Raw genomic sequence first — 23,816 nt, 5'->3', positions numbered from 1 at the left:
CAGTGGAACTTATTATATTATGACTCCACCCATATTAGGGTTTAAATTCCGTGTCCACCTACTTGTATTTAGATATTTATAAATTCGTTAGTCGTGTATCCTTAATTGGTTGGAAGGCCCAGAGGTCATATATATTTCATCTGAAAGGTTGCTGGGACATCGTGTTCGGCTTTTATGAATTGATGCACCATTATTGATGATAGATTTCACTACTGGTACAAAAATTCTTATTTTTATACAAGTAAAAAGATCTGCAACTTTTGAAGAATAATATCATCTGCATTGGTCTTCTTTACTTTTTTTTTTTTGAGATCTATTGGTCTTCTTAACTAGAAGCACGGAAAAGAGAATTGCTCCGTATTGGGCTCCAGCCGAACTAAACCGCCCGCATAAGCAAGAAAGTTTGCTGATGGGCTTCACTGCCATCACAAGCCCAAGGTCAGCCCATCCAGGCCTACGAGCTGTCGTCTTTGGAGTTTTGCATCCAAAAAACTGGCCGAACACGCTCTCTTAAGTCTTAAATTAGTTCGAGAGCAGTATGTTTGGGACTTTAGGTACAGTCCAAGTGCCACCGTCAGCGGCAGTTATTCATCAGGAAGCGAAGTAAAGAGGCGAGAACATGCAAGTCAGCAACGAGATCGACTTCAACAATCGATCCTTCTAGTTCTATGCATTTGCAGCCTTGCTTCCATGTACGCACGGCACGTTCCCGATTTTTATTTTTTTAAGACGCGTATGGTACGTTTTTCATTAAGATACAACGATACGACTTCAGGAGAAACACCAAAGTGCAAAGTTACAAGAACCAGCACCTGCGATCAGGAACAGAACATAACAATAGCAAAAAGAAGCTATAGCACAACTATCACACTAAACACGACCTAAGGCGACTGAAACCTGCAGGAGAAAGGACATCATGAACACACGCATATCACCGATTGCATGACAATTCGGAATCAGCGGAGGTAGAGCGAGAATGTCATGCAAGACGATGCCTCCAAGGGGGAAGCGACACCAACACCGCATCGTCCATCTATCCACGGAGGAACAGACCAAGTCTTCACATAGCCAAACCAAATGGATTGTTGGCCGCAACAACATCCCCAGCGAGGTGAGCTACGTTAAGGAATGCAGCCGTTGTCGGCACCGGCTAAAGCCGGACAAAGCTTTCGCTAAGGCTCCCAAAACCAACTCCACGCAGCAGACCGCCAAGGCCTGGATGAGAGCCAAATTGATGGAATGGTAGTGAGCAATCCACGGCGACGACGATAGGAAACATCCGCATGCCAGCAACCGCCATCACGACAACCCAAAGACGACCAGGGGTGACCGTGACGACCTAAAGACAGCCAGGGGAGAGGAGTGGAGCCGAAGCCCTCCCTCCTCCTAGCAACACTCGACGACGAGGTGGCAGCCCGAAGCACCATGGGGAACACGAAGACCCATCCTCCCATCCCTACCAGCGAAGAAGATGGCTGAAGGAGGCCTGACCCCACGAGCGACAACCATCGGCGGAAAAGCAAGCAACCAAGAGCGAGCGACCTACAGCGCCAGGGTGGGTGGCAAGCAGGTCCCTCTCGAGCCGTTCATGAAGAGCGACAGGAGCACGACCAGGGTGAGATGGGGTGAAGAGAGAAGGGAGGAGAAGGAAGAGAAATGAGCAACCTTGGAGCCCGCACCGCCCTGGCTAGAAATCTCCACAGTCACCCTCCTACAGGTGACGACGAGGAGGGGGAGAGGGAGCGGCGGCGGCGCGAGGGAGCCCCCACGCTGCCCTGGGAGGGCAGACCGCATTGGTGGGAGGCGAATCCGGCGATGCCGGACCCGACGCCATGGGCGAGGCCCTGGAAACACGCTCCAGGCCCTCGGCGTGCGGTCCCCCATGGGAGTGATGGCGCAGGGTCAGCTCCCTGGCAAGCAGCTGCCAGCGGTGGCGCGGATCGGGGTGCCCGGAGTGGCGGCAGGCTCCCTGACGGACGGACCCCCCCCACTGGGCGGCGCAACGGGCTCCCCATGCAAATCCGGACCAAGGAAGGCCAGATCTAGCGTCACCTGTGAGGAGGAGGAGGGGGAGTCAAGCCTCGCGGCGGCGCCGGCGAGCGGGTCCCAGGCGTTAGAGTACTCCAGGCTCGCCGACGCCGATGACGTGCTCTTGCGAACTGACAATGCCTTCGCCATGGCCCCGGTGCCCCTTCCGGCCGTGGATGGCGAGCCGCCCGCGACGACCCTCTACCCGCACCACCGGCATCATGAGAGCACGAATAGGCTGACCACCACTGCCGCGAGAAGGGCCACGACGGCAACGACCACGGCCATGAGCGCCTTGGCTGACGGGCCATGCCATCGCCGTTCGGCCAGCTGTGCCAGCCACCACCAGATTTGGGTGAGACCGGCGGCCGACGCGCAGATCAGGCACGCCACCACCGGATTTGCCTATCAGCCATGCTCAGATGTCCCCGGAGCACGCCAGCAAGGAGGGGAGGAGGGAAGGAAGAGAGGGAAGGGGTGGAGAAGAGGAAAGAGGAGGAAGAGGAGGGGTGGGGAATGCGGCAACCACCGCTTGGGGCCATCGCTGGCCGCCGCCGTCGGTACCCTTGCCGGCCGGATGGTGGCGGCGGTGGCCGCACAAGGCTCAGTGGAGGTAGGGGTTGGGTGGCTGCGGCGCGGTGCCCTGAGTCACGCCCGAGGAGACGTCGCGATGTTCTGTTTCGTTCCTGATTTTTATGGAGCGTCACAGTGGGTATGCCACGCTCGCGTACCCTAGGCCTTAGAGCACCGCAATGAAATGAAGAACTCACTTCGCCGTCCGCGCCATTGTTCACACTCATCGAACGGAACCACAGATAGACCCAGCTGATCAAGCTGCCGATGGATCGGCAACCGCACCGGCGCCAATGACCAGACCATTTAACCACCCGCGTGCCTCCGGCGCCAACAGCTACCCGAGCACTCCACACCGCCACATTCTTGCGCGTCCGTGTTCGTACCCTCGGGCGCTCAGTACGCTACAGGCCCTTTCCCCCGGGCCGCACGGACGGCCGCGCCCGCCCACCAAGGTACTAAATGACGAATAGCAGGTTGGTAGCGGATTGGTGTCTAGGTAGCGGTTCGCGGATAGCGGGCACTATCGCGGGTGCTAAGTCCAAATAGTGGTGTTTTACAATTACACACAAATTTGACTGTATATCATAAACAATGACTTTCTAACACATTAAAAGAGCAACTGAAGACCATATTAGAGATGGATAAACATATAGCTCATGGTCTTAAACCAATCAGCGACTCAAACAGATTATGTCTCGATCTAACTCTAACATAAGTTACATAATTTAAATTAAGAAATAGATAGGCACGGTGTTCTACTTCTACACACTAAAAATACCACAAGAATTCATCAAGTGGTAAGCCCATCATTCATTATCATTGCCCTAAGTTTTAACCTCATCACTCTTATCATCACTTGAATGGTCTGCATAAGGAATATTTTCCTCCTCTTCATGTTCACTGCTAGAAGATTCAAATTCTTCTTCCTTCACCTCCACTTCAGCCACAGCCCGTGCTTTCTTTGCTCTGTTTGATAAGCTTTTCTGTATTAATCTTCTCTTTCTACTAACGACACTACTTTAAGCATCATCTACTTCTAGTTGTGCTAGTGTTGGTTGGGCATCATCAACAATCCATTCATTTGGTGGCTCATCGAAAGTTTGGAACTAATGGGTCCCTATCCTTTTGAGAATACTTCCATCGCAGCCTCTTGTTGAACAAGACAAAGACAAGAGCATTCAGTTTTCATTGACCCAATCTCGTCCTTTTCTTAGAATGCACCTGAATGAATACAATGGTCAAGCATTTTAGATTATTTAAGATACTGACGATCAAAATGGAATGCATGTTTGTAAACCAAAGATGGAGTGCTCACACTCTCAAATGCACTCCAATTTCTTTCGCATGTGGAAGAACTACATGTCAAGCTTAAAATTCTGATAGCCATCTTCTTTAAATCCTTAGCACAAGTTCCATGTGCAGACCACCAATTTGCTGCAAGGATAACAAAGAGAAGATTAATTAACTTGAAGATATTTCCATTTGATGATAGAAAGGTTGAGAATCAAGCCAGGAGTCACCTGGGGAGATTTCTTGACTGTTCCTTTGTCTTATGGCGATTGTTGTACCAAAAATTTCTGTGGCTTCAGCATACATACTAAGCTGAGCAACAATATTATCTTGCACAGTGATATCATCACGATACATACGAGTAGCACATTCTATAACTACTTCCATCATTCCCTCTTCCTCCATTTCATTCCTGTTCTCATAGAAGAAGCTTAGATTCAAGAAATACCTAGCTTTATGCAATGCAGTCTTAAGCTTGCTGTCCCACCTTCCATCTATGATTTTCCAAATAGAACCATATTTCTTCTCATTTCTATTTAAGCATGCTGCAATTTCCTGCTTTGCTTTGAGAAGGTCACCATAAATGTATCCCATTGCTGGAACATCACCATCCACCCTCCTAAGTACAAATGTAAGTGGCTCAAAATAGTTTATAACCTCAAGCATATTTGACCAAAACCTATAGTTCATGACCAAATCATGAGCATTCTGTCCTGCAACTTTTTTAGACCATGGACTCTTATCCCATTTGGCTGAACCAAACAATTGCTTCAATTCATTTTTTTATCATAGAGACTTCTTAAGTTCAAGTAACTAGTGGCAAATCGAGTAGCACCAGATCGAACCAAGTCACCTTTGGTAAATTTTCACATAATGGCCAGCAATCTGACATGTTTATAAAGCAGATTTGTGATAGGCTTTCCTTCTTGAATGATGTTATCTACCATACTTATATTTCCAATTTCTTTTAGCATGGGATCTATACAGTGGGCTGCACGTGATGTCCAGAAGATAGGAGGATACTTCACTTTAAGCAACTTTGATGCAGCCATATTATTTGAAGCATTATCAGTCACGAGCTGCACAACCTTTTCAGGGTCAATTTCAGTAATACAAGAGCTTACCAAGCTATAGATGTACTTTGCATCGTGAACCTCCAAGGAAGCATCAATGGCATCAAGGAAACACACACCTCTGGAACAATGAGTAACCAAATTCATTAAACTTCTTCCACGACCATCTGTCCAGGCATTTGTCATAATAGAACACCCAGTAGAAGATCATGCCTCCTTTTGCACTTGCAAATACTCTTGCACCATATCGACATGTTTATGCAATAAGGGAGTTCCAAGCAGATAAGGAGATGGTTTCTTTAATCCTGGACATGCTATTTTGGCCCGCTATCGAGGCCCTCTACGTCAAATCGCACCCGCTAAGTCCGAGCCTGCTACGTCCGGCCCGCTACCTCGTGGTAGCGCTAGTGGTAGCGGGCTAGCCCGCTACCTCGTGGTAGCGCTGATGGACCTTACCGCAATTGCGGCCGCTATATCTGCCACTACGAACGCTATTTAGGGGGTGTTTGGGAACACCCTATTAAAGTTTAACACCTGTCACATCGGATATTTGAATGCTAATTAGGAGTATTAAACATAAGCTAATTACAAAACTAATTGCACAGATGGAGTATAATTCGCGAGATGAATATATTAAGCCTAATTACTCCATGATTTGATAATGTGGTGCTACAGTAACCATTTGCTAATGATGGATTAATTAGGCTTAATAGATTCGTCTCGCGAATTAGCACAAGGTTCTGCAATTAGTTTTATAATTAGCTCATGTTTAGTCCTCCTAATTAGCTTCTGAACATCTGATGTGATACTGTTATCCAAACAGCCCCTAGCTACCTGTCGTCCGCCCATGCGCGCTTGCCGGCCGGCACGTGACCGGCAGTCGGCACCCGCGCCGCGATGCCCACGCCGCGCAGCTCCGCTTCGGCAGCAGCTCGGCCAGCGGCCGGCAGCCGGAGCTAGCTTTACGGCGCTCGCGTCGCGCGCCCACGCCACGCCCCACGCACCCCGTGCCTTTTCGGCTAGTGCGCTGCGCGCTCCGTGTCGCCATGGTCGTCCGCGCCTCCTGCTTTTGAGGGACGACGCCGTCTCGGTTCTCCTCAAAAGGCAGTAAGGCACGCACGCGACAAAGCGGGGGAGCCGGCCGCCTGCAAAGCCGCTTTGCGGGCTGAAAAGCGGTTGGGCCGAAGTGAGAGTTTGAAGTTTGAACACCGCGCGAGACTCCGACGATGAGACCGGAGGCACTTTCAGGGTTTTTTTCTTCTCTTTTTGGCGTTTCTGTCGGGAGGAATAATGAGAGTTGAGCCTGAGTAATCATGATGGTGTCGTAGACTAGCAGTAGTAAACGTCAGGGGGTAGGCTTGGTGCCTTTGTCCGATCAGAACGCTGACTTTTGCCGACGAGAGACGATGGAGCATCGCAAGCCTGTTAACGCGTCTGCTTGCCTATTTACGGTAAGATGTATCTGTAGGCAGCAGCACGAACGAACGCGTCTCTTCTCCACTGAAGCCAATTAGATCACCGGCACAATGCACTTGGCTCCAACTTCTCGGCCGGGTGTCACTGCCAAAACCGTGGCATGGAGAGCCTTGGAGCTAGGCCGATCGAACTCTTCCTTTTTTTTTTCTTTTCCTTATCGTGAACTACAACTAATTGGCTTTAGTGAAGCTAGGCCGGCATCACCTTATCGTGAAGTTAGCTCGGAGTAGACAAATCGATCTGGAGTTGGAGGTCGACCAACCGATGCCCAAGTGGCGCTCTGATTAAGACATCACGGACAAATTAAAGGGTCGAGCTTTTTATAAGTAATGTGTTGAGACTGAGGCTAGGCTGCATCTGCATTCCACTAAAGTTTGGAGCTACGTACGGCCGGTCACCTTCTCATTCCTCACCTTTTTTGTTAGTAGCATGCTGCCAAGTGTGGATAATAGATAGGAGTATATCCTATCTGATCGTGTTGATTGTTGGAGCATGATTTGTTGACTCTAGCGGAGATGCTTTTTATGACCCGTGATCCAATTTGATGTAATCTTCCCAATTGAAAATAAGAAGCAGTACATCCTGGCCCCGTTTGGATACCTTGATACCCCGCACCTGTCACATCGGATGTTTAGATGCTAATTAGGAGTATTAAACATATGCTAATTACAAAATTAATTGTACAGATGGAGTCTAATTCACGAGATGAATCTATAAGACTAATTAGTCCATGATTTGATAATGTGGTGCTACAGTAACCATTTGTTAATGATGAATTAATTAGGCTTAATAGATTCATCTCGCGAATTAGCACAGGGGTTCTGCAATTAGTTTTATAATTAACTCATGTTTAGTCTTCCTAATTAGCATCCGAACATCCGATGTGACACTGCTAAAGTTTAGCACCTAGTATCCAAACATCACTAGGATGATAGGATCCTAAGGATTTGGTTGAAGAAGAGCTACGGAGCAGAAAAAGGACAGGGGATGACAAGTTAACATTGGTTCTGAGTCTAATGGTGCAATGCTATACGCCTATACAGAGAAGTGTTGGATCAAAATACGGGGAAACTATGTTATTTGAGTTTTTTACCAACTCACCCCTGATTTTTTTTCTTCCTCCTCTCTCTCCAATCCAAGGTGTTCGAGTTTTTTTTTCTATGGGCTTCTCCATTATTGGACTTGGAGGAAAGGTCAGGAGTGACCGGCTACTCAGCTAGCTACCCGTGTAGAAGTAACGGGCGCAGGGCTGTGAGGATTGAGGAGGTTGGTTGTGGTCGGTGGACGACGATAACAGTGAGCATGGGTAGGATGACGGCTGCTGCAGGCGGGGCTAGGTCTCATTGGAGACCCATGCCTTGCAATCTTATAGACAAAGTCTATTTAGTCCAATCATATCTGATCGGATTTGGATAATATTTTCTCATCCCAAATGGAGTTGTACCTCTCATTTGGATTTCCCATTCCAAGAAATGTTGGGGTCCAACTAATTTTCTTGAAATTGACTATTTTAATTTTTAGAAATTTGTAGTTTATCCACACGATTGCTCCTATGTGCATTAACAAAACGCTATGCTAAAACCTGCCTGTCTTCTTGAACATGCTACTGCATACGTCTCCGATAGTTTGACTTTTGTACATCTAAGTGGTGTGGTGTCATTTTAGTTAAGCTATCAACTTTAGGTGTGCGATGTTCAGCTCAACTACCATCATGTTTCGCGGACGAAACCCTGCCCAAATCCACTCTTCAGTGGAAAAAACACATGCACGCGCTACAGTCGCGACAGTCGTTGCAGGTAGCCTCTGCGCCACTGCACTGAAACCACGACGGATTCATGGGCGCCTTTAAGAACTGCCATCTCATGGCCGGCACCAGAACAATAGACAAAAAAAAAAAAGGTAAGGAAAAAAAGTTGAATCGATCGGGTAAAGCCCCATCAAGATTTTGCCGTCACTTGTCTCGTACTCCCTCCATGTATCAAGTCAAACTTTACAATTTTTGATCAATATTTTTTATTTCTATAATAGGAACTAGATTCGTAATCAAATGTACTCTCCCATGATTATAAGTTTATAACCATAAACAATATATTGTAATATAAATAAATGATCAAAGTGTAATCTAGAATACCGTGTTAAATTATATCACGTCTTATAAAGATAAACGGAGAGAGTAACAAGTAAACTCCTAGGCATATGGAAGAGTGTAAAATAAGCAACAATTTGACCTCTAGGCATGTGGAAGAGTGTAAAATAAGCAACAATTTGACCGCCCAGTACGAAACATCTATTTGTTTAAGTTTAAATCTCCACAAGTCAAATACGGTTGTTCATGGAAGCCTTGGATTTCTCGATAGAAGCTGCAGGAGCAGGACGTCGCCTGATTCTTTTTAATTCCAGGGGGGAAACGTCACCCGCATTCCTTTTTATTTCGATCGCCCTCAGAGTCAGAGGTAGAGGAGAAGCTCAAAGACAACCCAAACTTGTACGCATCAGTCGACCGCCGACGTCATCCACGGCCAAAGCAAGTACAATGATTTATAATCCCATAATAAAGGTAACCAGCGATTAACAGATCAGATTAGCTGTACGCGGGGGGCACGTGCGGTGGGACCGCCGGGCAGGGGGAGAGCAGCCAGCCAAGTACAGAGATTCCTTTCGTGCCGGCCGGGATTAATCCCTCCTTCCTCGCTTGCTTCACCCCACTGAAAAAAGCAGCAGTAGGATTGAGACAATCCTGAACTGACGATCTAGCTGAAAATTGGAGATGTTTTTGGAAGAAGGAAGAAACAAGAATGGTGTCATTTGCCGTTCCATCTTGACCCTCTCCGAGTAAACCGTAGCTCCTCGTTCCAAACTTCCAAGAGGAGGAAGTGGAAAGCGCAGCACGGAGATCGCATGCCCGCTCCACTCTCGGTGTCTCGGCCTGCCGGTCGGGTCCCGTCGTTCCCTCTCGGATTGGTGTTGGTGCCGCGCCCATCTGTCCGAGCGCTACGTGGGAGCGGACTTGGCCGGGAACCACGCAGGACCATGTGTTGATGAGCCTTTCCCTCGTCCTCCGCGGCCGCCGAGTCGTCGTCGTCAACGCCTCGCCTTGCAAAAGCGCCCGCGGCAGCGGCACGGCCGTTATCCGGTCGCCGCCGCTCCAAAAAAATCGGGTGGTTTCTCGCGACGCTCCCAAATCCCGCTTCGAAACCCCCGAGACCAAAATTTTTACCCACGCGCCGCGCGGCAGGAAGGGCCCCCCCGATTTCCAGTTCGGTTTCGAGTTTTTCCACCCCGCAAGCGCAAGGCCCCGCACCAAAAAACACGCAGCCGAGGAGTGAGGCGCACCCCGTTCGGATCCCCTTTCCTTCTCGCTCCCCCCTCTTCCCCAACTTTCTCGCACCCGGCGGGGCGGGCGGCCGCGGCGCGAGCACAGGTGGGCACCGGCCGAATGGGGTACCTCTCCTGCCGCGCGGACTCGTCCGTGGCGACGTGCCGCTCCATCACGGCCATCTCGCCGCTCCCCATCTCGCGCCGCTCGGGGGGCTCCGGCGGCTCCAGGCCCGCCGCGCTGCCGCCGGCGGCCATCGAGAGGTTCGACTACGCCGAGCTGGAGGCGGCCACGTCCCACTTCGCGGACGCCGCGCTGCTTGGGAGGGGCAGCCACGGGGCCGTCTACAAGGCCGTGCTCCCCTCGGGCCGCGCCGTCGCCGTCAAGCGCCCCTCCCCGCGCCGACCCGAGGTGGACAACGAGATCCGCATCCTCTCCTCCGTCCGCGGCCCGCGCCTCGTCAACCTCCTCGGCTTCTCCAACCCCGGCCCAGGCCCCGCCGCGCGCCTGCTCGTCGTCGAGTACATGCCCAACGGCACGCTCTACGACCTGCTCCACTCCAACCCGCGCCCGCCGGGGTGGCCGCGCCGCCTCCGCCTCGCGCTCCAGACGGCCAGGGCGCTGCGCGCGCTCCACGACGCCGACCCGCCCGTCATCCACCGCGACGTCAAGTCCGCCAACGTCCTGCTCGACGCCAACCTCGACGCGCGCCTCGGCGACTTCGGCCTCGCCCTCCGCGTGCCCAGGGCCACCGGCGCCAATGCCGCCGCAGCCGCCACGCCCGCGCCCGCGGGCACGCTCGGCTACCTCGACCCGGCCTACGTCACGCCCGAGAGCCTCAGCACTAAGACGGACGTCTTCAGCTTCGGGATCCTGCTGCTCGAGATCATGAGCGGACGCAAGGCCATCGACGTCCAGCACTCGCCGCCGTCCGTCGTCGAGTGGGCGGTGCCCCTTCTGCGGAAAGGCAGGGTGTCCTCTCTGTTCGACCCGCGCGTGGCGCCGCCGCGGGACCCGGTCGCCCGCAAGGACCTCGCCGCGCTAGCGGCGAGCTGCGTGCGCTCGTGCAGGGAGCGCCGACCATCCATGGCCGACATCGTCGAGCGGCTCGTGGTCCTCAGCAAAGCAGTATCTGCTAAGGTGTGGAACGGGCTCGCCGACGGGCTTGCGGTGGTCGGGAACCCTTGCGCTGTCGTTGATGTTCAGAGGACCATCTCAAAGCGAGCGGCTGCCAGCAGCAGAGCTGAATCAGAGCGGGAATCAACTTCAGCATTGGCGTTTGACGACGATGAAAAGGAGGAGGCAGATGCAGATGCCTTGGAGGAGGATCAGGTGCCATTAGTTGGTGCCAGGAAGTCACCCCGGCCACTGAAGAACGGGATAGTGCTATCTGAGGCCGGGGCTCGGGAGAGGAGAAATCTCTTGGAGCTGATGGCTCGGATCGATGGTGTTGCAGGCCAAAGATTTGGCATTAGCAGAGCCAGAACAGTTCGTGCGACTGGTGACCTTATTGAAAAGGATGCAGTGTTGCTTCTGAGGAGGAACAAGACTGTAAGAGTTATTGGATCTGAGGCACTCCCAAAATCCGAAAAGGTTTCTCACTTTGATGTGAAGATCAAACACAAAGTTGGGAAAGAACAAGAGAAGGCAGAGGAAGTTCAAGCCAAGGCAGGGGAAGTCCAAGAGAAAAAAGAGAAGAACCAAGAGATTGCATGTGGAACCCAAGAAGGTTCCAAGGAAATAGTAGGCAAAGCAAATAAATTGCTAGAAGAGACGGAGGCAAACCTTGACAAAGAAGAGAGGATTCAAGAAAAGAAAGGGCAAAGCCTTGAAAAAGCAGAAAGTGTTAAAGGCAATGAAGGCAAAATCCAAGGCACCGTAGAGAAGATCCGAGAAAGTGAAGGGGAAATCCAAAACAAAGTAGAGAAAATCCATTTGAAGAGCGGGGAGAGTTAAATCTGTACAATGTTCTTGGGGTCAGCTTAATCAATTGTTGCCTGGCAGTTTATCTCAAGGACAATGATCATGAGATAGAAATCTCATTCCCCAGGCCCCAGCTATCTCCATGGTAATGGGATTCCACCAGAAGTGTTTGTGATTGGCCAATACAGCCTTGATTTCAGATCCAAGCAATGTGATCCATTTGGGAATGCCAGCAACGAAAGCTACTACTCAGCTATTGAATCTTGGGTGATAGCCAATGCAATGGCTTACTGTGGGGATATCTTCGGATTCAATTTAAGCAACTGGTAATCATTTCGCTGCTTCAAACGGAGTCAGTTGGAGCTACAAAAGGCTGCTAGTTGAAGTAGATTGTTGTAGTATTCTTTCGTTGATTATTTTTCCTGCCTGCATACAAGAAGAAGCATCAAGTGTCAAATTGATTTGTATATATGTAGGCATGGTGGTAGCTGCAGTAGTGTAGAGATGGCTGAGCTCAACAAAGAGCAGTAGATCTTCAGAAGTTCAGGTTCTATTGAAGCAACCGGTAATCATTTCGATGCTTCAAACCGAGTCAGGTGGAGCTTCTAAATGGCTGCTAGTTGAATTAGATTGTTGTAGTATTCTTTTGTTGAATATTTATGCTGCCTGCATACAAGAAGAAGCATCAAGTGTCGAATTGGTCTGTATATATGTAGGATGGTGGTAACTGCAGTGGATCTTGAGAAAATTTATTTTTGGCATTTCCACCTTAAGGTACATAAGTGGACATGTTCTCATGCAATGCTCACATGCTTGTGTCCTAGTCCAGATACTGAATGCTTCATTTTGGACAAATCCTCCATAAATATAAGCACATGCTCTGTTAGTCTATAGGATGTTTTGCAGTTGTTCTATCATGTTTTAGTGTTGTAGACGAACTGAACTTATCATCACATTTGGAGAACCATTCACTCAAAAGCTAGTAGTACTATGATACTTTAAGGTTCTTGCCTTGCAAAAATTGGGCGCAATGTTTCGTTACTTTAGAAGGCATTGGTATGTCAAGGTCGCAAGGAGTGATCTGCAGTTGCGTAATCTGACCCCTTTTTCTTCTTCCATACATTTTGATAAGGTATCTGCGATTGCACATCATTCTTAAATGGGTGCATTCATTGCTAACATATTCATCACATGAACTGTGCGGAGCAAGTGATAGCAAACGCACAGCATTGCCGTCCGCCTGATTGGATCGCCCAACTGCCTGCCCCGTCCTGTGAGTTTAATGCATTCTTCAACATGTCCCTTGCTGGATGAAAAAAGATGAAAGAAAAATGCTCACTCAAATGAAATATTCTAAAGAGAAATATTCACCCCATATTCAATTGCTCACTAGAGAAAAGGACTGAAAATTCATTACTGGTGGGGGTTTTGTTTGAAATTCATTTGCTTGTGATGCTGACACGATCTACAGAAATGTCAAGGCACATGGTATTAGTTTGTTTTGTCATTGCACATCTACATCAACATTGTTGCCAAATTCGCGGTGCATTTTGTATTTTACTGAGAAAAGTACACGTAGGAATCAAAGTTAGGAGTATGGTACAGTAGTAGGTGAGACTGAACATGGGGGCATTAGCATCCCGCCTTGAACATGGTCAGATTTCCATCTCGACATCACACTTGGCATGGCTTAGAAATAGTTGACAAGGGTCCAAGCAAACAGGATGGCCTCGAAGGCGCAACTCGGCAACTGTGGCATTGTACAATTGGATTAAAACCCAGTGACATGCTTTTCTTTTTGTCAGATATCCCATTATATATTGGGTTATCTTGGCCATTAGCCAAGTCAGCATCAGCAAGGAGCTTCTAGTATGAGCTGGTCTAAACAAGCATTGGTGGATCCAGGAGTCCGGATCATGCATGAGCTCTAGCGTCAACGACATTTGCAGGACCAGACCTTATACGATGGAGATGAACAGTATACCTGAAAGCTACCTGTACAATCAGAGATATACTTGAAGAAATAAAGGGCTTTTTTAATGAAAAGGCATGGTACCCCACATGTTACCTAGCTTTTCAGAATTTGGTGTGGCAAATTCAACCTTTTTCCCCAAAAAGTTGTCATCTACAGCGAACCCACATCTTGAGTTCTTGACAAGTGGCTATTCTTGCATATGTGTCTGAAAAAGAGTGTGTAGCTACCATTCCAAAAAAAAAAAGAGGGAGAGAATACAATCTTGCCTGCCTGCCTATGCAAGCCCAAATTTCAAAAAGGATATCTTTTAAATTGCATATTAACTACCTCGCTTTTTTTATTATCATATTTCATATGCTAACCTCCTATGTAGAGAAAGGCTCCTCTATACGATGCATTTTCCTTTGAGCAGAAGAACATTCAAGAACAAATAGTAAAATCGATTATGCTCTTCAGTTCCCCTACCACTTGGCGCCATCTACTAGCCAACAAAGCTTCAATGATCCTACACTCACCCTATCCCTGCGTCAAAGATTTCATGAAAGTGTAGTCAGCAAGCTTCAGTGCTCCTAAACATACCTGTCATGACCGGTATTCCTTTTGTGCTCAGCTGCTGCTCTATAGTACTGTGTGTGATAATCGGTGATCGATTTGCCCCCCAAATCACCCAAGGCCGTGTTTAGTTGGGGAATTTGGGAGGTGCCAAATTACTGTTACAGCACTGTAGCACACTGTAGCGTTTCGTTTGTATTTGTGAATTATTGTCCAAATATTGACTAATTAGGCTCAAAAGATTCGTCTCGCAAAGTACAACAAAACTGTGCAATTAGTTTTTAATTTCATCTACATTTAGTACTCCATGCATGTACCGCAAGTTTGATGTGATGGGGAATCTTCTTTTTGCATAGTGTCAAAGTTGGGAGTTGGGAGTAACTAAACATGGCCCAAGAATCTGGCGATCTTCACCCGTCTAGGGTACGGGAAACCCAACACCTCCCATAATATCTGCATTGGGACTTGGGAAAATTTTGATTGTTTCTCTCTTGTCAGGCCTGAACTTTGTATGGTTGCAAATGGAAGCGTCCGAGGGCGTGAGCATCGTCGCAGTTGGTTCTATCTTCTATGCGATGGACTGCATGAATGAAGGAAACCGTGAGTGATCAGTGCGTTGGGGAGAGCGCCACGTTGGCGAAGCCATTGGCCTGGGCGCCTGGACGTCGTGTCCTCTGTGGCAGCGCCTGAGCGAGCAGCATCGGTGATCCATTGTTCTAGGGCATTAGAGTTGCCTGGGGGCAATGCTACGATTGAGGAAAATGATACCACGGGCCGTGCCGCCTTTTCGGCATTTGTCTTCACCCGGGGAGAGCAGAGTCTAGCTAGAGTAGGTGATGATATGCCAATGCACCAACCTGACAAGATGTGAATATCTCGGGGTGTGTTTGTTTGGATCGAACTGGGTTGGAACAGATTCGACCCATCGACCCGTGTTTGGTTGGAAATGCCGTAGGTTAGGTTCGTCCCCCACAGGGAATATATTCTATAGATGCGGGTTGGAATAGTCCACCCAAAACGAGCGGACCACCCTGACCCACATCAACGCCGTTCGTCTCCATTCTCTCGTGGGGCGGCGGCAGTAGGCGGTACAGGGGTGGGGGTGGCCTTCAGTCGCGCGGTGGCGCACGACCGGGATGGCGACGCGAGGCAGAGGGCCTCGCCGGCAGGGAGCGGGCAGCGGTGCCGGGGAGAAGGGAGTGGCGGGCCGGTGCTGAGGAGAATGGAGAAGGGAGGGGCGGCGTCGGAGAGTGCCGGGGAGAAGGGAGAAGGGAGGGGCGGGCGGTGCCGGGGAGCGTCGGGGAGAAGGGAGAAGGGAGGGATGGCCGGCGCCGGGGAGAAGGGAGCGGCAAGGCGGCCGGCGCCGGGAGCTCCGTCGCCAGCCCGAGAGCTGCCGTTGTGGTGCGATAGCTGCTCCGGCTGAGAGAAGGTAGGGTAAAAGAAAAAAAGAAAATGTTAGATGGATGACATGTGGGACCTAATGGATGACAAGTGGGTCCACCAACAGATGTGGCTAATGGTGTTAAAATGGCATCCATCCAACCTTCTCAACCCCTCCAATCAAACAAAAAACTGGATCCAACCCATCCCTCTCATCCAAACACGAGATGGATCGAACTCAACCCAGAAAAATGGGTCGGTTCTGAACCGACCCACATCGTTTTAAAACCAAACACACGCTTATCCTGCCTGAGTAAGCACATAAAAAGGCTGGATCAGTGTTAGTTTCTTCTTCATTTAATTAAGCTGTTTATTCGCGTTCATGCATTAGTCTGGTAATCTGGAGCTTTGATTCAGCTCTATGAACGCCTTTTGAGAATTGAGGTGTGATGTGTTTCTAACATTTTCACTACTTCTTTTTCCACCTGAGCATAGGTGCCTGAGTATCGAGTTCATTTAAGAAAAATAATTGTGAGTTAGATCTCTAGGGCCTAGTGATGAAATTTTTCATTGAAGAATTCAAAATTAGGTAAGCAGGTAAATCTGTCATTTTCAACATATCAAAGGTTGTACCTGACTGGCCAGGTCTAATTAACTATGTCGAATAGTTAGTAAAGTAGCTCCCTTTCAACTTCCTGATGGAAATGGAAGTGCTACCATCTTACAGATGAGTTAAATTGCAATTCAATTCAGAAAGTTGGACCCTATTTGTTTGGCAGGTCATTTTCGCTGTCCTGAGAAAACACATCTCACTTAGTTTACGGAAAACATGATTTCACCTGCCACCAAAAACATTATAAAAACCATGGCCATTATATTGGTCTGATGAAAAATCATGACAAAAATCTTAGCCATGTCTTGGATGTAACTAGCAGCTGCATGTTAAACCAATGTGTAATTGGTTAACGTGAACATAATACAACAGGGTTTATTCTAAAAATTGCGAGAACTAGTTACAAAGGTGTGGTGGAGCAGTGAGGAAAAAAAAACATATTCGGGGTTCGGGTGGGGGGGTGTTCTCTTCTCTAAAACCAAGGGTGTGTTTGGTTTTGGAACCATGTGGGTTGGGTCGGAGCCGACCCAGTTATCTGGGTTGGGTTCGACCCAGCTCTTGTTTGGTTGCAGGGATGAGTTGGACCCAGTTTTCTGTTTGATTGGGGGGATAAAGTGGGTCGGAGTGGTTCCATCTCTTGTTTGGTTGGAGAATGCGAGTTGGACACTGAATATGCTCACCTAGCTGGTGAGATTACCACATACATAGCTGCCACACCAATTCATCAACAATATCACATTCTAGCACTGTTATGTACTGTAAAAAATTATTGAGTATTGTTTAATTTAGAAAATAATATAGAATCATCAACCTCTTAACTTCTTAACCGATCTACAGAATATATCAAAATAGGCTATTGAAATGCAAGCTTTTCTCCAGACTTTCATGTTTGTAGCAATTGTGTCATACTTGTAAAAATAGGATTTGATGCTCCTTTTCTTTCTAGTTATAAACACATAGGTATAAATCATCCTAAAAGAACAGAACATTCACCAGGAGGGATGGGAATAACACCATGCATTTGCCGGGTAGAAAATCACTTGTCAAGGTAATTAACCAATTGAACAGAGGCAGCAAGCAGGCACACCAATTCATCAATCTTGAGCAACGTTAATCAAGTTGAAGCCTTACTTACATCTAGCAAGTTCAAGGCAATACAACAAGTTACACCAAATTCAAGCCTTACATAATATAAGTTCAAGACTTACACACTAATATAAGATTCAAGTTATAACAAAAGAAACATCCCACTCAACAAATCAACCTTACATTCCAGGGAACTTCTCAGCGATGAACATTGTGATCCAATTTAACTTGTGCTCGAATGGCAGATTATAGAAAGCTTTGCCAATGTGAGGATTGGCCACCAAATGAGCATAGTAGAAAGATATGTGTGCTGAAGTAAAACCAGGAAGTTGGTTCAAGATGTCAAATAGGTCAGCTGGCAGCTCATTATCAGGTTTAGCAACCAATTTTATGGCAGCAACAAGGTTCTCACCTACACTTTTGAAAGCGGCAACCAGCCCATCCTCCTCCATTGCAGCTACCTTGGCCTTCTTACTTGGTCTACTAGCACAAGATGTTGCCCCTTGATTGGTAGGCCCATCACTTAGACCATGACCAGTAACCTCATCCCCCTCTTCCTGACTTTCACCCTCATCCTCCTCTCTACCTAGAGGTGCACTTGTGTCTTCTGCAAAATTTCCAGTAGCCATGCTATTACCAAATATTGCCTCCATCTCTATAGTGCAAGAGGAGCTTGTTCAAGAACTCAGCATCAGACTTGTGATCCTACATATGGAGGACAAATAAGTTAATATAATTTAACACCGGTCAATCAATTAAGAACTAAGCAAAGATAGTAAGTTTACATGGACATGACCGTTGTAGTGCTCCTCATCTAGTGTAATCATGCAGTTTTCTTCATCAAAGAGGGCTGCACTCAACTTCTTCAATCTATTTATCTTTGCATACCTTTTCTGCCATGTTTTCAAATGATTCTTGACTTGCTCACCAGTGATCCTTGTGGTGAACTTCTCATTGATAGCCCTAGCACAACCATTGAAAAGGTGTTTCTTAAAGCCCTTTGATGTCTTCAAACCAGTAGCCACCAAATCATTGAGGTGAGAGAGCATTAAAGCAGACATTGCGGATGTCCATGTAGCATGCCCACTAGTTCCCCCACGCCCTTCACCTACTTCCTCCATTGTTCTGCTAGATAAAAACACAATCAGTAATAATACTAGTACAGAATCAGCACCAAAATATAGTCAAAATATAGATTACCAATACAAAATCAGCACCAATACATAGCCAAAATATAGATTATCACCAATACAAAATCAGCACCAATACATAGCCAAAATATAGATTATCACCAATACAAAATCAGCACCAATACATAGCCAACATATAGATTATCACCAATACAAAATCAGCACCAATACATAGCCAAAATATAGATTACACCAATATAGAATACGTAGACAAAATGTACATTATCTCCACAAATTACATAAAATTCAGCAAGCAACATGTTCGTAAAAATATTATTCAACATCAAACATGTCCTTACAAATAGCAATACATCAGCCAAGATGTTATACAACTGGAAAAAAATTCATTTTTGAAACAAATATTAGTTAACATTATTGTTTTGACGGTCTGCCCACATCTGATCTGCTAGCTGCTGCCTGAAATTAACCATAGCAACATGCTCATTTTCTTGGCCAGTGCGTGTGGAAGCATGGTTGTAGCTTAGCCAATTAGTATCCTCTGCAAAGAACTCATCACGCCCATCTTGTATGACCCAATTGTGAATAATGCAGCAAGCACAAACAATATCTACTTGTGTTGGAAAAGGGAAGAATGGAGTAGCATCATCAAGAATTTTGAATCTCCTCTTTAGTGCCCCAAATGCCCGCTCTATAGTGACACGTAGTGATGAGTGTCTAAGGTTGAACAATTCCTTCTCATTTTGAACTGGATTACTTCCCCATTCATTTAAGTGGTACCGAACACCACGAAAGGGGGGCAAAAATCCTGGTTTGGCTCCATATCCAGCATCGACTAGGTAGAACTTGCCTATCATTTGATAGACAGATTGGTTATAATACTATAAACTGATATTTGTATGTAAAAGTTGAGAGTTTACTACTCTATTACCTTGTGGAACACGAAGGCCATTCTCACGTTCTAAAGCATCACGTAAAATTAGAGCATCATGTGCAGCCCCTTCCCAACTAGCCAATACATAGGTGAAACGTAGATCAAAATCTACAGCTGCCATTACATTTTGTGTGCAAACGGATTTCCTACCACGAAAGGCATGCTCAATGTTCTTAGGAACAGATGCTCTTACATGAGTACCATCAATAGCTCCAATACAATCCTAATTTTTTCAAAAAAGTAATAATTAGGGACCATATGAGGTAAGATTAATACAAAACTCAAAACAAAAGAGGGATAAGCCTCACACCTTAAAGTAAGGATCCCATCTGTTGTTTCCTGCAATTTTGCTTGGAGTGTCCAAAGACGAGGCCTAATTAGTTCCCCTCGCAGCTCCCCAATAGCATGGAGTACTTTGTTGAAATAACGGCTAACTGTTTCTCCCGATCTATCAAAATTAGTTCCTACTAACCTATTCCTAAGGTTATGCCCCACTGTATTTAGAAACATACCCACTTGTTGCTCAACACACAAGTTACATGTATCTTGAAGCAACCCACGCTCTCTAAAAAGATTGCAAAACCGAAAGAACTTGCCTCTATTAAATCTTAACATGTTCAAGCAAGTTGTGTCATCCTTCCAAATTTTGTTATTTAGATAATCTACTCTCATCCTATCTCTTGCCTCCATAGGCCCATAGGTAATACCAAATCTTCTTGTACATCGTTTACGTTTCCTAGACTGAATAATCACCGCCATCATTGACAACAGCATGTATGCAGCAGCAGCACAACTTACAATCTTGGTCCTCTTATCCATCTACAATACAAGAATGAAAAAAACACCTATTCTTAGAGACCATTGAACCAGGATGTCCTGCTACTGGATGATTTGTTCAATTTATCTCCCAAAATACTATGAACCAGGAGCATCCGAAGCTAATACAGTTCAAATATCAAGATGTCAAGCATGGTGTAGACTTTCCTTACCTTTTGGAGAGCAGGGGACACGACGGTGGTGGATGGCAGGGGTGGCGCTTGGCAGGGGCGGGACTTGTGGGGGAGATGGAGCTTGACAGGGGCGTTGCTTGGCAGGAGCGGCGACAAATGGCAGGGGGGCGGCGGAGGTCAGGAGCGGCGGATGGCAGAGGGGCGGCACCAGTCAGGGGCGGCACCAGTCAGGGGTGGCGGATGGCAGGGGGGCGGCGGAGGTCAGGAGCGGCGGAGGATGTCACGGGCCGGCGGCGGCGAGATCCACGGGCCGGCGGATGGGGGGAAGGGGCCGGCGGTGGAGTCCACGGGCGGCGGCGGCGAGATCCACGGGCCGGCGGCGGCGAGATCCACGGGCGGCGGATGGGGGGAAGGGGCCGGCGGCGGAGTCCACGGGCGGCGGCGGAAGGCACGGGCGGGGCCGAGATCCGGCGGCGGCGAGATCCACGGGCGGCGAGATCCACGGGCGGCTAGATCCACGGGCGGCGGATGGTGCGGGCGGCGGCGGATGGCGCGTGCGGCGGCGGAAGGTCCGGGCGGCGGCGGATGGCGCGTGCGGCGGCGGAAGGTCCGGGCGGCGGCGGATGGCGCGTGCGGCGGCGGATGGCGCGTGCGGCGGCGAAGGGCGCGGGCGGCGGCGGATGCCACGGGCGGCGGTGGCGATGGCAAGGAGGCGGCGCTGCGCCTGGCGTCAGGGGGTGAGAGAGGTGAGGATAGGGTTGGAGCGGTGACTGCTGGCCCCAGCTGGTTTCACGGGACGCGCGAGGGAGAACTGGGTTCGAGCGGTCCGTCCATTTTGGAGGAATCCGCTCGACCCGAATCAACTGGGAATATTCCCATCTGGGTCCAACCCGTTCCCCATCATTTTTCAACCAAACGCGGGATGAAGGGGGTCGAACCCGTTCCGACCCAGTTCAACCCGGTAACCAAACACACCCCAATAGTTTGGTCTACTCAACAAACTGAAGTAACTGCAAGTTTAGCATCGGTCAGCAGGGGCAGATCCAGAACTATGCATGCCCTAGGCCTAAATGCACCAATGTTGAACTCTTTTGCCCCGGACAGGACATGGACTTCTCTGTGGCACTCCTTCGAGGCATCTACGGGCCAAGCGTTTTTGTTCAGACTCCCACAAAACAATGACTGGGTTTCACTGGACGCATTATTAGAGTAATAATACACTGCAAATGGAAATTTTTACAGTGTTTTGAAATAACTTGAAGAGCATTGCTAAGGATGTCAAGATCATCTATTTGTGTCAATTTGGACATTTAGCTCTATGGGCACCTGTGACAAGTAGCATCTGTACTCTTTAGAGCACAAGTCTCCTATTTAAACCTGAGTCACATTTGGGAAATATTCAGGCTCTGAACAACCCTATCAATTCAGAATGATGTCTTCCAGTTCCGAAGATTTCAATATTAGGTGAGCAGGTAAGTCTGTCATTTTTAACAATGTTCAAGATTTCTACCTAATTGATCTATCTAACTTTGTAGAATAGTCCATTAAATAGCTCCCTTTCGACATCTGTTGGAATGAGAGTGTTAGGGTGTTACATCTATATAGGTGAACCAAAATGCTGACCCATTTGCCAGGCCAAACGTGCACATAGGAGTAACACATTCACTTAGAGTAGTTTGGTCCAGTTAAAAAAGAATACAACAAAAAAGAAGCATTGCCCGTTAAGCATGGCCTGGTCACACATTGTTAAGCAAGCATCATCATTAAAGCCCCATTTGGGACAAGATAACTTTCAGATTTCTAGTAGAGTTGAACTACAAAATGCTTATATTTCTTAGTTCCAAAACAGATCCGAAACACTCCTTGGAGACACCAGATGCTCCGTATGAACACATGTTTAACTCATAATCTTGCACTAGAGGCATAGAACAGAGTAACCCACCAACATAAAGAAATCCTGAAGCTACTTTGAAACAATATTTGTGGTGCACTTGTTAAGGATGTGAACCAGGCAGTCGAGCGAAGAATCTGGGCAGTATTGTTTCATTAACCACTACACCATGTTTGTTGGAGTAAACATCATTAACCACACTCTCCAGGTCTGCCACATCCTCCACAGACATCGCAATGTACTCATTAAGGTTATTGGTGGTTCCATCTGAAACAGGCAGGGAGAAAGCATCAAAGATAAAATAATGTGCCATCTGCTATGTCTGGACACATCAAATCCTCATACAAACAAGGAAACAAGACTTGTCATGTTCAAATTTAAAGTGGACAAAACATTTCATATACACTCATTGGATTCGTACTTACTACTACCTAGTATACACAATTTTACATCATATTCATCATTTGAACGTATATGCAACTTATAGTAAACAGGGGAGCTAAGAGTGTGCATGGAATCCATTTTCAAAAATACAAAAAATAGAGTGCAATGAATTGCCAAAAAGAAGGCAATCATGACATACTATTAAATACCTGCGGCCATGATGGGATCATACTTTGGGGGTAGCTGAATCCAATTCCCCGCAGGGTTCTTCATGTGGCTTCTATCTGAAGCAAATGATTGAAGAAACAAAGGAGCATGAACCACACGGAAGAGCCTGTAAAGAATATATATGGGAGAACATTTGTAAGCTGCTCCAAAAAAAAAATGTCCTTGTGTACCCCACAAGCTCCCAACTTTGGTCAAGACTCGAGAAAAAACTTATGATATTCACAAAAGAAATAAAACGACAGCAACTCCAACCGAGTATGTACAACACTTCCATCCCACCTATATAATGCCTCGATGCCTCATGATGTTGCAATCTGGCATGCATACAATCATCTGACCAACATGATCCTATAACTGAAGTCCAGAACTATAAATGCATATACACTTATATGTCATTAAGGGCTTCCCAAAATCTGCAAAAGATTCATCTGATCCCTAAATTCCAAATCTTCGAATAAACTCCATGCAAGCAGATTGCATGTTAAAACAGCAACATACTGTTAATTTTGTAGCATCTACAACAAATATTTAGGATATATTTCAGAAGGCTTCCCTTTAGTTCATTCAAATAGGTGCGTCATAAACTGTTCTGAAGAATAAATAAATAATTACACTGGTAACAACAAAAGCAACAGAAGATTTACCTTCTATATATGGAATCACCAAATGCTAGTGGTTGAATTGCATCGGAAACATACTGGCTGAATGGGGAAGGGAAAGGAAGATCCGAGTCCAGATCCCAAACAAGATCAAGAACTTCTCCTTTGTTTCGTTTCGCCTAGACTTCCATATGCACATCAAGAAGTAACATGAAATGGTACATGATACACAATACACTGCTTTTATGTCGGCAGTACATACTAAACTAAAGCAAAATACCAGACAATCAAGTTTAGCTTTACCTGGGCGCAGATCACATGATAATCCCAGCAGATAAATCCTTCATCAGAGTTACTTGCTTTCTGATGCCAGAGAGGAACCTGGAGAATAAAA

General features: G+C 47.3%; 3 protein-coding genes and 1 pseudogene across 8 annotated transcripts in view; 1 reads left to right on the top strand and 3 right to left on the bottom strand.

Annotated features, from left to right (window-relative positions):
* Window positions 1-3,358: 3,358 nt before the first annotated feature.
* Window positions 3,359-5,323, bottom strand: LOC111256859. The gene is made up of 3 exons (XM_022825624.1): window positions 4,125-5,323; window positions 3,920-4,038; window positions 3,359-3,825 (listed from the first exon to the last, which is right to left on the bottom strand). The coding sequence occupies exons 1-3, from the start codon at window positions 4,582-4,584 to the stop codon at window positions 3,790-3,792; spliced, it is 615 nt and encodes a 204-aa protein (XP_022681359.1). The 5' UTR covers window positions 4,585-5,323; the 3' UTR covers window positions 3,359-3,789.
* A 4,256-nt stretch (window positions 5,324-9,579) lies between these two features.
* Window positions 9,580-12,490, top strand: LOC101771060 (serine/threonine-protein kinase-like protein At3g51990). Its single transcript, XM_004962185.3, has one exon. It carries the CDS (start codon window positions 9,880-9,882, stop codon window positions 11,713-11,715), a length of 1,836 nt encoding a protein of 611 aa, XP_004962242.1. The 5' UTR covers window positions 9,580-9,879; the 3' UTR covers window positions 11,716-12,490.
* A 5,553-nt stretch (window positions 12,491-18,043) lies between these two features.
* On the bottom strand, window positions 18,044-20,189 carry LOC101761600 (annotated as a pseudogene).
* Window positions 20,190-22,066: 1,877 nt separating this feature from the next.
* Window positions 22,067-23,816, bottom strand: part of LOC101758632 (protein N-terminal glutamine amidohydrolase) — a 5,824-nt gene continuing 4,074 nt past the window's right edge. For 3 of the 6 annotated variants that reach the window (XR_002677103.1, XR_002677105.1, XR_002677106.1), the window contains exons 4-7: window positions 23,726-23,803; window positions 23,468-23,606; window positions 22,828-22,929; window positions 22,337-22,478 (exon numbers count right to left, since the gene is read on the bottom strand). Coding sequence is in view for 2 of the 6 variants with exons in the window: in XM_022825525.1 (XP_022681260.1) it covers window positions 22,315-22,478; window positions 22,805-22,929; window positions 23,468-23,603; window positions 23,722-23,803 (507 nt within the window). In the remaining 4 variants the exon portion in view is untranslated. Of the gene's footprint in view, window positions 22,479-22,804; window positions 22,930-23,467; window positions 23,607-23,721; window positions 23,804-23,816 lie in introns of all 6 variants that reach the window. The other 3 variants (XM_004962152.3, XM_022825525.1, XR_002677104.1) reach the window with 3 other exon arrangements.

Source organism: Setaria italica, chromosome III (assembly GCF_000263155.2).
Source record: "Setaria italica strain Yugu1 chromosome III, Setaria_italica_v2.0, whole genome shotgun sequence".
NCBI classification, from domain to species: domain Eukaryota; kingdom Viridiplantae; phylum Streptophyta; class Magnoliopsida; order Poales; family Poaceae; genus Setaria; species Setaria italica.
This window is presented reverse-complemented; position numbering and strand designations above follow the sequence as displayed.

What these genes read in the sequence shown, in the direction of transcription:
- LOC101771060 (XM_004962185.3), top strand. Translation starts at nt 9,880, where the DNA reads ATGGGGTACCTCTCCTGCCGCGCGGACTCGTCCGTGGCGACGTGCCGC.
- LOC111256859 (XM_022825624.1), bottom strand. Translation starts at nt 4,584, where the DNA reads ATGAACTATAGGTTTTGGTCAAATATGCTTGAGGTTATAAACTATTTT. An exon ending in CAGTCAAGAAATCTCCCCAG is followed by an intron (nt 4,039 to 4,124) that starts GTGACTCCTGGC and finishes TTATCCTTGCAG; the next exon opens with CAAATTGGTGGTCTGCACAT. An exon ending in ATTGGAGTGCATTTGAGAGT is followed by an intron (nt 3,826 to 3,919) that starts GTGAGCACTCCA and finishes GTATTCATTCAG; the next exon opens with GTGCATTCTAAGAAAAGGAC.